Source organism: Saimiri boliviensis, chromosome 5 (assembly GCF_048565385.1).
Source record: "Saimiri boliviensis isolate mSaiBol1 chromosome 5, mSaiBol1.pri, whole genome shotgun sequence".
Lineage (NCBI taxonomy): Eukaryota > Metazoa > Chordata > Mammalia > Primates > Cebidae > Saimiri > Saimiri boliviensis.
In genome coordinates this window covers 70,501,122-70,515,681 of record NC_133453.1, presented here as the reverse complement: position 1 = coordinate 70,515,681, position 14,560 = coordinate 70,501,122, and the positions used below count along the sequence as shown (strand labels likewise).

Sequence of the window (14,560 nt, the reverse complement as noted above, 5' to 3'; positions counted from 1 at the left end):
AGAGAGAGGAAGACCAATGTTGAACACCAGATTTACAGTTTTTTTGTAGAACTGGCGAAGGAGAAAAGATCTCCAGGGTACACTAGAAAAAAAAATGATTACAAAACAGAAGGAAATCCAGGAATGTGCTGTCATGGAAGAAAGAACTTTTTTTTTTTTTTGAGACAAGAGCCTCGCTCTGTGGCCAGGCTGGAGTGCAGTGGAGCAATCTTGGCTCACAGCAACCTCTGCCTCCCGGGTTCAAGAAATTCTCCTGCCTCAGCCTCCCGAGTAGCTGGGACTACAGGTGCGTGCCACCACACCCAGCTAAATTTTGTATTTTTAGTAGAGACGGGGTTTCACCATGTTGACCAGGATGGTCTTTTGATCTCTTGACCTCGGCCTCCCAAAGTGCTGGGATTATAGGCGTGAGCCACTGCACCCAGCCAGAAAGAATTTTTGAGAGAAGATGGCCAAAGTACCAAATACGGGACTGAAAGGCATTGTTTAGTTTAACACGAAGAGATTGGAGGTGACCAGGATGAGAGGGGTTTCAGTTACCCGGTGGGCAGATTGCAAGAGGTGAGGAATCAATGAGAAATATGAAAGTGCAAATCAATCTTTCAAGAAACCTGACCATGAAATGTGAAGGGGTTATCACTAAAGAGGAACATGGAGTGAAGGGTAAGTTACGTATTTTTTAGGATGGGAGCAGCTTGAGGGAAAAGTCAGTAGAAAAAGAAAATTTAGAAAAGAGAAGGGATCATTGATGGAGGGAGTTCTCCCGAGGGCTTCATTAAGCTAATCTTGACTTTTAATGTGTTTTTTCTTTTTCTTTAGACAGCTGTCCCCTAGGCTGGAGTGCAGTGGCACAATCATAGCTCACTGCAGCCTCAAACTCCTGACCTCAAATAATCCTCCCAAGTATCTGGCACTACAGACACACCACCGCATTGGCTAATGTGATTTCTGACAAATTTCCTGCATATACTGTGTACACATTCAAAAAAAAAAAAAAAAACACAGAGAACAATAAAATGCCTCCCTCACCAAAGTATAGAGAGAGTTTAACCAATGACTATGAAGAATATTTTAAAGGGTAGCTTCCTCAGCATATGGACTTGGAGTTTACCAACAACACAATGAGAATTCCAGATCAACAAAACAAAAAGAAGCTGACCTGTGGAGGTGCCAGTGGGAGACTTGACCTGTGTGCAGCTGAGAAAGCCAGTACTACCTTTTGCTGAGAACCAAGCTCGATTGCAGTTCTCCAAGCTCAGTGGGCCTGATTCTAAGTCCTCAACAAAGATAATTTCTGGTTCAAAATAAGAGATTGACCAACCAAACTTGTTTATCTCCTCTTCCTTCCAAACTCTACTTAAAAGACAGTAAAAGAGCAGCAGATGAGCAATTCCAACAAAGGTTTGAAAAGTAAGTTATTGGAGGAGTGATAACTCAATCAAGAAGGGGAAAATGCTACAAACTAAGTGTCCACAGAAGAGAGACACACACCCACATACGCAGAAGCCTCAGTGCACTCACACTCAGAGACACTAGGTCCTAAGAAAGGCAGGGGTAAGGAACTAAGGACTCAGATAAAGTCAGGATAAGGAGCAGTCCAATGCCCAGGTCCGTCCCAGATCCTGAGTATCACGCCACTCCTCCATCTCTCGTAAGGGACCAGAGATTTTCTTCTCTGGAGGAGCTGAAGCAGAATGGCTGTGGGTTTGGGGCACCGTGCTCAATGGAGAACTGAGGTGGACATAGAACTGGGTACAGGCCGGGCGTGGTGGCTCAAGCCTGTAATCCCAGCACTTTGGGAGGCCGAGGCGGGTGGATCACGAGGTCAAGAGATCGAGACCATCCTGGTCAACATGGTGAAACCCCGTCTCTACTGAAAATACAAAAAAAAATTAGCTGGGCATGGTGGCGCGTGCCTATAATCCCAGCTACTCAGGAGGCTGAGGCAGGAGAATTGCCTGAACCCAGGAGGCGGAGGTTGCGGTGAGCCGAGATCGCGCCATTGCACTCCAGCCTGGGTAACAAGGGCGAAACTCCGTCTCAAAAAAAAAAAAGAACTGGGTACAGGAGGATTATAAGAATACTGAAAGGGGGCCCTCAGCTCCCTTTCCTCTGTCCAATCCCAGAACACACACCACCATCTCCCCACATCTTCCCCTTGCCCCAAGAAGGAGAATGGAAGCACCTATGAAGGAGAAATTGATCATCTCCAGAAAAGAGTCACTAATGCTGCCTTAGGGAGCAATCTGGCGACCAAGCCACCTCCCCGCCTGCAACTCACCAGCTGACAAGGCCTATCCACACACAGAGACTTCCTGGTCAAGTTTTATAACCTCACACTTAATACCAAACCAGCATCACAGACATTTGGAGAAAGCTTCCATCACAAAGAAGAAAATTGAAAATAAATCAAAAGGAAAAAGGAATCCAGAGAAAATGGAAACAGAGGAAGATCAATTTTTAATATCATATCCATATTCATATCAAGGTCATATTCATAGAACTGGTGTTCAGAATGGCACTGGACTCGGCGCTGGATGTTAGAGGTCACTGGAGCAATGTCTTCAAATTCCAGATTTAAATTAACTTGCAACCTATACCCAGCCAGTCAAGATGGAGAGCAAAATAAACACAGTCAATCAAAGACTCAAAATATACGCCATCTGCTTATCCTTGTCAGGAAGCTACTATATAATGTGTTTCAGCAAAATGAGGAAATGAATCTAGAAAAAGAAATAAATGGCCTGCTACAAACAGCAGGTCCAGTGCAAGGGAGAAGCAAAGAGAAGTCAGAAAACAAGAGCTGTGCGCCAGGCCAGAGAAAAACCAGTCCCAACTGGAACAGGGGAGAGAGGCTCCAGAAAGAAAAATACATAGATAGATAGATTGCTTTCTATCTTGTCTAGGCATTTGATAGAACTATTGGGGCATTTGGGGAAAATAAAAAATATAAAATAAAGATGGGGCAATTGTCAAAAATTGTCAGGAAATGTCATCCTAGGATACTAACTGGTTAGGCAGTGACCATTATTTATATTTATATTATATTAACAATATAAACACATAGTATTAACTTAATCAAAAATTACAATCAAGCTTTTTAAGGAGAATGGGGGGAGGGATGTCAGAAACTGGGAGAGAAGAATGATGTAAGAAACCAAAATGCTCATCTAGAACAAGGAAGTAAATATCAAAAATGATAAATCAAGAAACAGTGGTATAAACAAAGTATTTAGAAACGTGGAGACAAAACAAAAGAAGAAACACTCAAGAATTGTTCCCTCCCCAGAGCAGGTCTGGACTGGGAGCAGGGTAGAGTGGGGAAATATGGTTTTATATTGATAGCAGATATAATGATATGCAACATTTGCTGAATATTTGCTATTTTCTAGTCATATACTCTAGGTCGGGTGTCCCCAAACTATGGCCCCGCGGGCCGCATGCGGCCCCCTGAGGCCATTTATCCGGCCCCCCGCCCCACTTCAGGAAGGGGCACCTCTTTCATTGGTGGTCAGTGAGAGGAGCACAGTATGTGGTGGCCCTCCAACGGTCTGAGGGACAGTGAACTGGCCCCCTGTGTAAAAAGTTTGGGGACGCCTGCTCTAGGTGCTTTACACGTATTAGCCTAAAATTCTCTCAACAACCTTATGAGCAATGTATGACCTGCATATTTAGAAAACTGAGGCATAAGGAAACTGAGTAACTTCCCCAAAGTTACAAAGCTAGGAAATGTGGGAAGCTGGGATTCAGAACCAGGCAGTGTAGCTCCTAAACTGGCCCTCGTAGTTGGTATGTTACATTGCTTACAGATTTGATTACTACTACAAGCTGAACCATTGGCATTTACATAGTCCAACATCCCTAAAGAGATGTCTTTCCCTTTAATCAATCTGGCTGCTTGAGTATAAAAAACAGCTTCTAATAAATTAATCTATTAATGGTTTCATACACTTGACATTCCTTTTATGTTAATATTGGTCATTGTTAAAATACACACATGTTTGTAACACTATTTTTTTTCCCCAAGATAGGGTTGCACTCTGTTGCCCAAGCTGGAGTGCAATGGTATGGTCATAGCTCACCACAGCTTGGAACTCCTGAGCTCAAGAAATCCTTCCACTGCAAACTCCCAAGTAGTGGGGACTACAGGAAAATGTCACCATGTCTGGCTAATTTTTTTCCTTTTTTTGGTACAATTGAGATCTCACTATGCTGCCCAGGCTGGTCTCAAACTCCTGGCCTCTAGTAATCCTCCCATCTCGGTTCATAAAGATAACTTGTTTCTAAAATGAAGGAAAAGTGTTTGTTTTACCTTAATCCATTAAAAAAAAAATAGATTTTCTCAATCTAAAACCATTTAGGAAGCTTAGTAAAGACTCTGCTTAAGAAGTAGACACCAAGTTTTAATTATCAAGTTATTAGTATCACTGCAATAAACAGGCAAGACATACACACATAAACACACACGCGCACGCGCGCACGCAAACTTTTCTCACCTGTGCCATCAATCTTTTGTTTAAAAATCATGTGTTTTGACATATCTGAAAAAAAGATAGTGCTTTCCTTCGCATCAAAATCAATCCCAACAAAGAAGGAAGGATTTCCTGAAACTGGAAGCATGACATCTTCCTGGGTAGACAAGGTGAACGGGATCCCACGAACAGCAAGTTGGGATGAAAAGATGAGGAAATTCTGAATAGCTGTAGGAAGAGGAACACAGCATAGTCAGCCAGAGCATGGTTCCTGCCCCTCCTCCCAAATTCCAGATAAATGCATCCATAGAGCAAACATTAAATCGTAAAATATAACTCTGAAATAAATATTAAAAATAAAATTGTGGAAAACATAGAAATAAGAGAGAAGGGAAAAAAAAAAAAAAGGTAACCAACTATGAGGGTGATACAAGCATTAAATTTTCCTTCTTCCCAAAGAAGTATCCTTAAAATTTATTCATCTGAAAAATTATATCCATATGCTTAATTTATAAAATGGTATTAGCTGAACTCTATAGTAATTCCATAACAATCCTCAAGTTGGATTAACTTTTGCATAGAGATCTACACCAAGAACCTCACTGTAGATACCAAGATAATTAACAGTAACCAGAAATACAAAGAAATAAAGGAGTAAAAGAAGGGAAGGAAGGAGAGGGATAAAGCACATAGGTCAGAAGAAGTGCCGTTTAAAATCAAAGATTGTGACAGTACGTCAGGAATTCAAGAAGATGAAGGAGGTGTGCCCAAGACAAAGATAAAAATTGCAGGAATGGAATTTACAAGTAAAATTATTAGACAACCCACTAATGATATAATAGCTATAAATACACAGTTTTGTTTTTTTTTTTTTAATGAGGGTGATCTTTCTGAATCTAGGACTAGCTAAGAAGTTAACAAATTTGTCTGAGTTAGAATATGAGAATTTATTTACTGCGCTAGAAACAGCAACATTTGGAGAGCAAGAATTTGTCACAGGTACAGAAAGGAGAGTTTTAGGAGTGAAAATAAGAAAAACAAATATTGTAGGAGTGCATTTCATCATCAGCTGGGGCCCAGGCAATGGCTTAAGTAGGAACAGATGTGTAGGAAACCAAAGAGGAAGAAAGCAAACCTTCAAGGTAAGAACAAAATCAGGTATATGGAGGCAGATACAAGAAAGTTTAAACTGAAAGGTGAAATCATACATGAGGAACTGAGTCACTCCAATGCTCAGGAGTTTACTTTGGAATACAGGAAAAAAAGAAAGAAAGAAAAGAAAAAGCAGATTGGATTCAGATGTGATTACCTGGGAGTCTAGGAGCAGTCAAAGTGGGGAGAAGTGCAGTACTTCCCATCAAAGTTAAGACTAACATCTAAAGTAGAAAAGGTATGCATAGTATGGAAAAGAGCTCAAAGTCAATAGGTTCTGTCATCAGATAGGATTAAAATTTAAAAAAAGAAAAGAGCTCAAAGTTTAGTCATATAGAATTTCAAGATCATAGTTAATAGGAGAAAAAGGTTTCAAGAAACAAAGGGGAAGGGGCCCAGCACTTTGGGAGGCCGAGGTGGGCGGATCACGAGGTCGAGAGATTGAGACCATCTTGGCCAACATGGCGAAACCCCGTCTCTACTAAAAATACAAAAAAAAAAAAAAAAAAAATTAGCTGGGCCTGGTGGTGCGCATCTGTAGACCCAGCTACTGAGTAGGCTGAGGCAGGAGAACTGCTTGAACCTGGAAGGCGGAGGTTGCAGTGAGCCAAGATCACGCCCCTGCACTCCAGCCTGGCGCCTGGCGACGGAGCGAGACTTTGTCTCAAAAAAAAACCAAAACAAAACAAAAAACTTAAAAACAAAGGGGAAAGGGAAGCGAAGAAAACCCTAGATGTGGGATTAAAGCAAAATCCCAAAAGACAGAAAATTACATTTTCAAACATAGCTCTGTACAGTAGAAGTCGTGCCTACCAAGGAAGACACCCTGTGGGCTGCGGAAAGCTTATTTGCAGTGAAGAAGTTAGAAAGGGAGCTGGCCCAGTTCAAGAACAGCAGTTAGTCTAGTTAGAGGCTTGGACACATATACACCTGTGCCACCGGCCAACGATGTCCAAAACAGGTTTCTTACCAATGCAGCGGCGCTCATCCATATCCAGTTGGAAGCCGAATGTGCATTTGCAACGGAAACCCAAACCATCATTATCTGTTCTGTGGCTGAGGACACAGACCTGCTCACAGCCTCCATTGTTATCTTTACATGGATTGGTAGCTGGAGGGAAAAATGCACAGGGATAAATTGCAATTAGAAATGTGTAATTATCCAAGACATGAAGCTACTTCTAGCACCTTTTCACCTATAGTTGAAATAGAGTAATGAATTAGTAATGCTTTAAAAACATCACTAACTGGTTATTACTGAATACATCCACATCTGGCTATAGTAATCCTCCCAATTTTACTGCTGCTGCCCCATCCACTCTCCAACTGATAGTGGCAAAAAAGGCCGGGCGTGGTGGCTTAAGCCTGTAATCCCAGCACTTTGGGAGGCTGGGGCGGGTGGATCACGAGGTCAACAGATCAAGCCCATCCTGGTCAACATGGTGAAACCCCGTCTCTAGTAAAAATAAAAATTAGCTGGGCCTGGTGGCACGCGCCTGTAATCCCAGCTACTCAGGAGGCTGAGGCAGGAGAACTGCCTGAACCCAGGAGGCAGAGGCTGTGGTGAGCCGAGATCGCGCCATTGCACTCCAGCCTGGATAACAAGAGTGAAACTCCATCTCAAAAAAAAAAAAAAAAAAAGAGACCACCAGCCTTAGCAGGGCACCTGAAGTCTGGACTCACCTGAGCAGAATCTAACAGTTAAACAACTTGCCCAACCTTATTCAGCAGCTAAACAGCTTACCTAGGATTCAAAGCCAGATCTGATTCCAAAACCCTAAATGTCTGCAACACAAACCAGTTTGTATTTCCAAAAGCCACTCTTAAAGTAGTGACCTTAAGAAGATCACACTATATGGTACAAAGGCTGCGACAGCTAGAAATTTTATATCTGCTTTTAAGATTGTCTTCTTAGCCTTCTTAGATGGATTGATTTGGGAACACAATAGGCAGATGTCATTCTAGCCAAATAATGGAAATACTCATTTGAGCGAACACATTGATCATTCATTTAATGGATCTAATATGCGGGCAGGTCTAAGTTTAATAGTTGTGAATTGAGTCTAGAAACTATTCCAAATAGGTATTTCCAAAAATGTTTTCAGATGAAATATATATTTTCGGATAAGTATATATTTTCCCAGGATGATGACATTGAAGGACATTCATCTAAATATGTCAGTTCTAGTGGTTGGACTTCTGTTGAATTAACAAAATTACTTAATAGTCTTTTCATCCTAAATAGATCCATCACTTAACACAAAAGGTTTTTGTTTGTTTTGTTTTTAAAGACGGGGTTTCACCATGATGGCTAGGCTGGTCTTGAATTCCTGACCTCAGGTGATCCACTCACCTCGGCCTTCCAAAGTGCTAGGATTACAGTTATGAGCCTCAGCACCCGGTCAACATGAAAGGTTTAAAGCAAATCTGTTTTTCTCTAAATTGCTGTTCACCAATATTAAGCTTTCTATCAACATAGTAGAATTTATATTTCTTTTTCTTTGATCCACAAGCAAATACAGAAAAGAGCCATATATAGTTCAGATAGATGCGTCAAAGCTCAAGCTATAACCTGGAAACATAAACAAAGCTTGCCAGGTGCAGTGGCTCATGCCTGTAATCCCAGCATTTTGGGAGCTGAGGTAGGAGGACTGCTTGAAGCCAGGAGTTCCAGAACAGCCTAGCCAACATAGTGAAAACCCAGTCTCAGAAAAAAAGAAAAAAATGTATGGTAAAATAACAGAAGAAGACTAAACAGTGTCTGAATCAAAATATTTCTTTTTTAAAAATAAGTGACCAGCCAGAGAGACACCAAACCCAGTTGGCCTAAGAAATATTAATCAGAACCAAAGAACAGGTGCCATACATATGCAACAGAGAAGAAGAAAGAAATGCTTCTGACACAACCTAAAATGAACACTTAGACGTGTCATTTTTTTCTATGGGACCTGTTTCCTTAACTGTAATATTAGAAGTTTGAAATAGAAAATGTTTTTCCTAGTAGAATGAGGATAGATATTTTGGTTTGGTTTGTGAGCTGCTATACCCTCAAGCATCTTTACACGTGCCAATAAACGTCTGTAAAATAAATCTCTAAATTCCCTCTAGATCCGCCATTTAACTCTGAAATACATCAGTTTCTCCAGAATGTTCCTAATCTGCAGAACCAGTTTCAGAGAGTTTAACACTCTGGATAACCCTTCATATACTTGAGAATGCCACCCAAATCACACGAGACCCCTCATTATTAACCAAGCATGGCTACCACTTTTCTGAGGCTTACCATAGGGCTGACTGAGAGGATGGTACACAGTCACTCCATAGGGCTTCAGGGAAGTCTGGTAGTACACTTGTGGGTTGGTCTCTGTGAACTTGTTTGCCTTCAGCACGGCCATCTTTGTCCAATCAGTAAAGAAGACCTGACCTTCAAATAAGCTTATTCCAAAAGGATGCGGAATGAGGGAACCTCCATGAACTACAGTCTTCCTGTTATAAAAGATACATATATACCAATTTAGTAGTTTTGCTTTATTATAATTAAAGCTGTACTTAGTTCACTTAAATGCCTGAAAAGCTAAATAATTTCTTTTCACAAATATGGAATAGATAGAAAAGATATATTTTAGACATATATTTATTTCTATCTACATATGATAGAAGGATTTTCATGTTGTCTCTTGAAAAAGACCCTTGAGATACAGGCGATGGGGAGGAAGGCAGCAAACCACATTGCCATGTATGTACCTATGCAACAATCTTGCATGTGCTTCACATGTACCCCAAAACCTAAAACGCAATAAAATATATATTTTAAAAATTTTTTAAACTTTAAAAATAAATAAATTTAAAAACTCTCGAGACTTACATTCCAGTCCCAGTCAATCCTTTAGCTTGTCCTAGGGTTTTGTGGTTTTTTATGGTTTTGTTTTTGTTTTGAGACAGAGTTTCGCTCTGGTTACCCAGGCTGGAGTGCAATGATGCGATCTTGGCTCACCGCGACCTCCACTTCCTGGGTTCAGGCAATTCTCCTGTCTCAGCCTCCTGAGCAGCTGGGATTACAGGCACGCGCCACCATGCCCCGCCAATTTTTTTGTACTTTTTTAGTAGAGACAGGGTTTCACCATGTTGACCAGGATGGTCTTGATCTCTTGACCTCGCGATCCACCCGCCTCGGCCTCCCAAAGTGCTGGGATTACAGGCGTGAGCCACTATGCCCGGCATCCTAGGGATTTTTTTAGAATTTACTGTTTTCCCATTTGCTCTTCATTCCTTTTAGCTTGCCCCACATCTAAAAGACTAAGATGTGAAATAGCCTTTTGAACACCATATGTGAAAGAGTATACCAGGACTTTGAAAGTCTGGGAGAAGATGGCTTCACCAATTATTTTCCACTGCACCACTGACCATTTCCTAGCGATTAGGGAGCAGAGCAGTGAGTGGTAGAGCTCAAGCCACAGCAAACACCCAGGTCTGTTCCTGACATCACTATAAGGAGATCAAGAAACAATGCCACTACCAATCTTATGCATCTGCTTGATGAAAATGTCAACTGATCATACTTGTCATGGAGACCCAAAGCCATTTAACTGGGATAAGAAAACAGAAGTAAAATTTCCACTAAGCAAAGAGTGTAAATCAACAATGCTCCCCATGACTACGTTTCCATAAACAATGATTCTGTTAGACACACGAACAGGGTGAGGTGGAGGACGCTTGATATGGGAAAACTTGTATTTTCTTTATTTGGGCATAATACAAAGACCTCAAGCAAAAATCTTACCATCCCCTGAAAACTAAAAAGCACAACAGAGCTCTAAGAAAAGATTTGAAGATATTGAAGCTGGGAAACACACTAAAGAGGAGTAAACAAAGGAAAGTAAGGTGACAGGTTAGTGCACACTTTGAAACATTCCATAATGACATGGTACATTAAGATCAGAAAATAGTTTCTTTTTCAATTAGCAAATTCCAGAACCCTGAATGCCACCTGCTGGCAAAGCGAGAGATTTTATGATTTCAGCTCTACTCGCAAGCTTTAGTATTTCTTTGATGTTTCCTCACAGTCAGCAAACCACTCAAATCTTTCCAAATCTTCATTGATTTTTGTCTTTTATGTTTTACTTTTTTTAACTTTAGTAAAAAAAAAAAAATTTGAGACTATATAATATAAATGCTAAAACATCGCAAAGAGAAAAAAAATTAGGCAATTTCACAATTGTTTCATGTGACTTACTGGGTTAGCTAATTTTTTCCTAAAATTTATTCATATTCTCCATATGGAAACTAGTCTCAGTGATACAAAGTCACCACATTAATACCCAATCACTTCATTTAACCAAGCAGTTCTAAGGATATACAATCCAGTGGCAAACTGTGATATCATCCTTACAAAATGGAAATGCAAGAGGAAACAAAACTATCATATTGCTTTCATTGAGAAAACAATAAAATCAGATCATTGGGAAAAATTAAAATAACCAGCCTATTTGCTGAATCCACAAAGAATAATTTTTGTGTCAAAATTTGAAGAACATGTTTTACTCTATTTTTGAAAATACCAAAAGGAGAAGTTCTAAAGTAGTTTTTTACATTAAATTATTGTTAACTCTAATCAGAGTAAAAAGATGAAAAAAACAAGTGCCATATTCAGCCAGGTGCAGTGGCTCATGTCTATAATCCCAACACTTTGAGAGGCCGAGGTGGGAGGATCACTTGAGGTCAGGAGTTTGAGACCAGCCTGGGCAACCTGGTGAAATCTCATCTCTACTAAAAATACAAAAATTATCGAGGCATGGTGGTATACCCTTGTAATCCTAGCTGCTAGGGGGCTAAGGCAGGAGAATCACTTGAACTTGGGAGGCAGAGGTTGCAGTGAATCAAGATCACATCACTGCACTCCAGCTTGGACAACAGAGGAGACTCCATTTCAAAAAAAAAAAAAAGTGCCATATTCTACATTCAAATATTACCTTTTAAGTATCTTTGTATACCAAGAAAAAATACAACAAAGAGAATTTCTCCTTGAAAATATATAAAAGCAGAGTAAAATCCAATTAATTCCAGTGGATAACATCAAATACCTAATGAAACATGCATTTATTGGGGGAAGGCCGGAAAATTAAAAGGGAAAGTGGTCTTGAGAAATAAAGCACGAATGAACTCAGGAGTGAATGAAAATAACGTGCATCGTCTGGGACTGAGGGAGGAGTTGGTGAGGAGAAATCAAAGAACAAATGCTGGAGGTTAGATTTCATTTGTGTTTACCTCTTGTGTTATGGGACACAAGAAAAGTTAACAAAACAGAGCAGGTCACTTCATGCAAAAAATGTCAGTACGAAGATCATTAAATCTATCATGTCAACCAACAAAGCAATATTTTAATTCTGGTCCTTTGAAATTCCTCTCCAGCCATTTTATACACTTTCCCCAAAACTTCCGAAGCCATAAAAAAAAACTTCTTAACGGGAGGCCAAGGCAGGTGGGTCACCTGAGGTCAGGAGTTTGAGATCAGCCTGGCCAACATGGTGAAACCCCACCTGTACTAAAAATACAAAAATTAGCCAGGCATGGTGGCAGGTGCCTGTAATCCCAGCTACTCAGGAGGCTGAGGCACAAGAATCGCTTGAACCTGGGAGGTGGAGGTTGCAGTGAGCTGAGATCACGCCACTGCACTCCAGCCTGGGCAACAGAGACTTTGTCTCAATAAAAAAAAAAATACTTCTTACCTTTGAATTCCATCATAAGTTACAGTTTCAATGTAATCAAACCGAGAGTCAACCCAGTAAACACGCTTCGATATCAAATCCAGAGTTATCCCAGCAGGCCATCCCAGCTTCGTTTTCACCAAGTCCTTACGGTTGCTGCCATCCATGAATGCCCTTTCCAGCTTAGGTTCCCCGGAAAGGCTCTCCCAATCTGAGAAAAATAAATAACTACAAAAGAAAAACAGAAGATGAAAGAATCTGGTATTTTACAAGTTTACTCACTAATTTTTTTTTAATAATGTGTTTGGATCGATGGAAATTTTATCCCACTGATTAGAGAACCACAGGTGTATAACACAACAGGGAAATTAAGTATTTTTACAAACAGAGACTGTGGGATCAACAGGAGCATCAACAGTTCCAAATAGCAACTATTATGATGCACTAATATGGCAGCCTAAAAGTTCATAGTCAGCCAATCAGGAACAGTGGTTCATGCCTGTGGTCCCAGCACCTTGGGAGGCTAAGGCACAAGGATCCCTTCAGGCCCATAGTTCAAACCTGGCCTGGGAAACACAGCAAGACCCCGTCTCTACAAAAATTAAAAACTTAGCGGGCATGATGGCACCTGCCCATAGTCTCAGCTACTCAGAAAACTGAGGTGGGAGGATTGCTTGAGCCCAGGAGTTCAAGGCTGCAGTGAACAGGTGATTGTGCCACTGCACTCCATCCTGGGCAACAGAGCAAGAGCCTGTCTCAAAAAAAGAAAATCATATTCACCTTCTGAAGCTTCTCCTCTGTTCCCTTTATCTGTCCTTTGCTTCTCTTTTTTACACCCAGGAAAACTTATAAATACCTTTTAAAATAAGCTATCAAGCCATTTTATTCCTCAATTTTCCTTTCTGAGGCACAGCCGGAGAACATTTCCATCATTTTCAAGGAAGGACAGCTGATATAATGAAGTAAAACTGAATAATCATCATTCACCAAGACTAAAATAACCTAAAGCTTATCCAAGGGTCCTGAGATCCAATTGTGAAATTCTAGGAGAAAGCTAAGTCTCCTATAACACTTAATTTAAACCTGAAGAAAAGCATTATCGGGTTGCTGGGTTGATTCAGACTGAACAACTTGTAATGAGAAATTAGCATTGATATCTCAATCCCAGCCTGTATCAAGAAAGTTCTGAAAGAAATAGTTCCAACCTCCTTTCCCATCTTTAAAAATATTTACAGCTAATTCATGTTAGAATAATCATCTTAATAATAATAAAACATAAGTAATATTCAGTTGCAATAATATTATTAGATTTTGTTAAAACATGGAATCCAATCTCTTAGCTAGAAAAATGTGGCAAACATTAAGATTCGTACCCCCAAAACAACAAGTATTTTTAGTACACCAGTGGGTATGTTTGGATGACATGTCCTTAAATAGAATTATATTTAATGAACTCTCCTAAAGCTTCTATGAAGAAGGGTACAAAATAGACGTGGGTTCTAGAGTACAGAGCCTAAAAGAAATCAGAACGAGCTTTCAATTAATCCAATGGCTATTCAATGTATAGGGGGAGAGATGAAATTCTAAAAATACAGGAATCAATATGTTTTCACATCACTTACCCAACAGTTGGGTCCACGGCAATTCCTCTAGGATTCCCCAAGTTTTCAGTTATAAGGGTAACCCGGTAGCTTCCATCCAAATTTACCATATCTATGCGGTTGACCTTGGTTTCCACCAGATAGAGTTTATTATTAACCCAGTCCACAGCCAGGTTCTCTGGAGTGTCAACAGAAATATTGAGAACCTCTTGGATATTTAAATCGTTAATGTCAAGTGAAAAAACCTAAAAGAAAAACCAAAATTATTATAGTTATTCACCATAACTAACCATGTGTTTTGTTTTGATTTTTTTTAGCTATAATCAAATTAGAATTGCTAAATATTCAAATTCCCAATTTTTAGAAATTGCACACATTATTTAAATAAATGAGAATTGTATTGAGGGTACAATAAAATGTAAAAGGAATAAATAAAATTCCATAACTCTTTAGGAGTTTCTGAACTTTATGTTTCAAAAATCTCTATTGCATTACTCCAAGTTGAGATGAAACCCATCACAATTTCCAGATAAGACAGTGTAACAAAATTTTGGCCATTAAACAAAATACTGTCAATATTTGTTACTAAATCCCGAATTATAGCTCAATTTAGAAAATGCAGGTAAAAATC

General features: G+C 39.9%; 1 protein-coding gene across 1 annotated transcript in view; it reads right to left on the bottom strand.

Moving 5' to 3' along the window:
- Nucleotides 1–14,560, bottom strand: part of LRP2 (LDL receptor related protein 2) — a 222,142-nt gene that overhangs the window by 122,478 nt on the left and 85,104 nt on the right. Inside the window, exons 12-16 of the mRNA XM_074399509.1 lie at nt 13,951–14,174; nt 12,350–12,556; nt 8,908–9,110; nt 6,595–6,735; nt 4,497–4,700 (exon numbers count right to left, since the gene is read on the bottom strand). Of these exons, the coding sequence (XP_074255610.1) occupies nt 4,497–4,700; nt 6,595–6,735; nt 8,908–9,110; nt 12,350–12,556; nt 13,951–14,174 (979 nt within the window). The remainder of the gene's footprint in view (nt 1–4,496; nt 4,701–6,594; nt 6,736–8,907; nt 9,111–12,349; nt 12,557–13,950; nt 14,175–14,560) is intronic.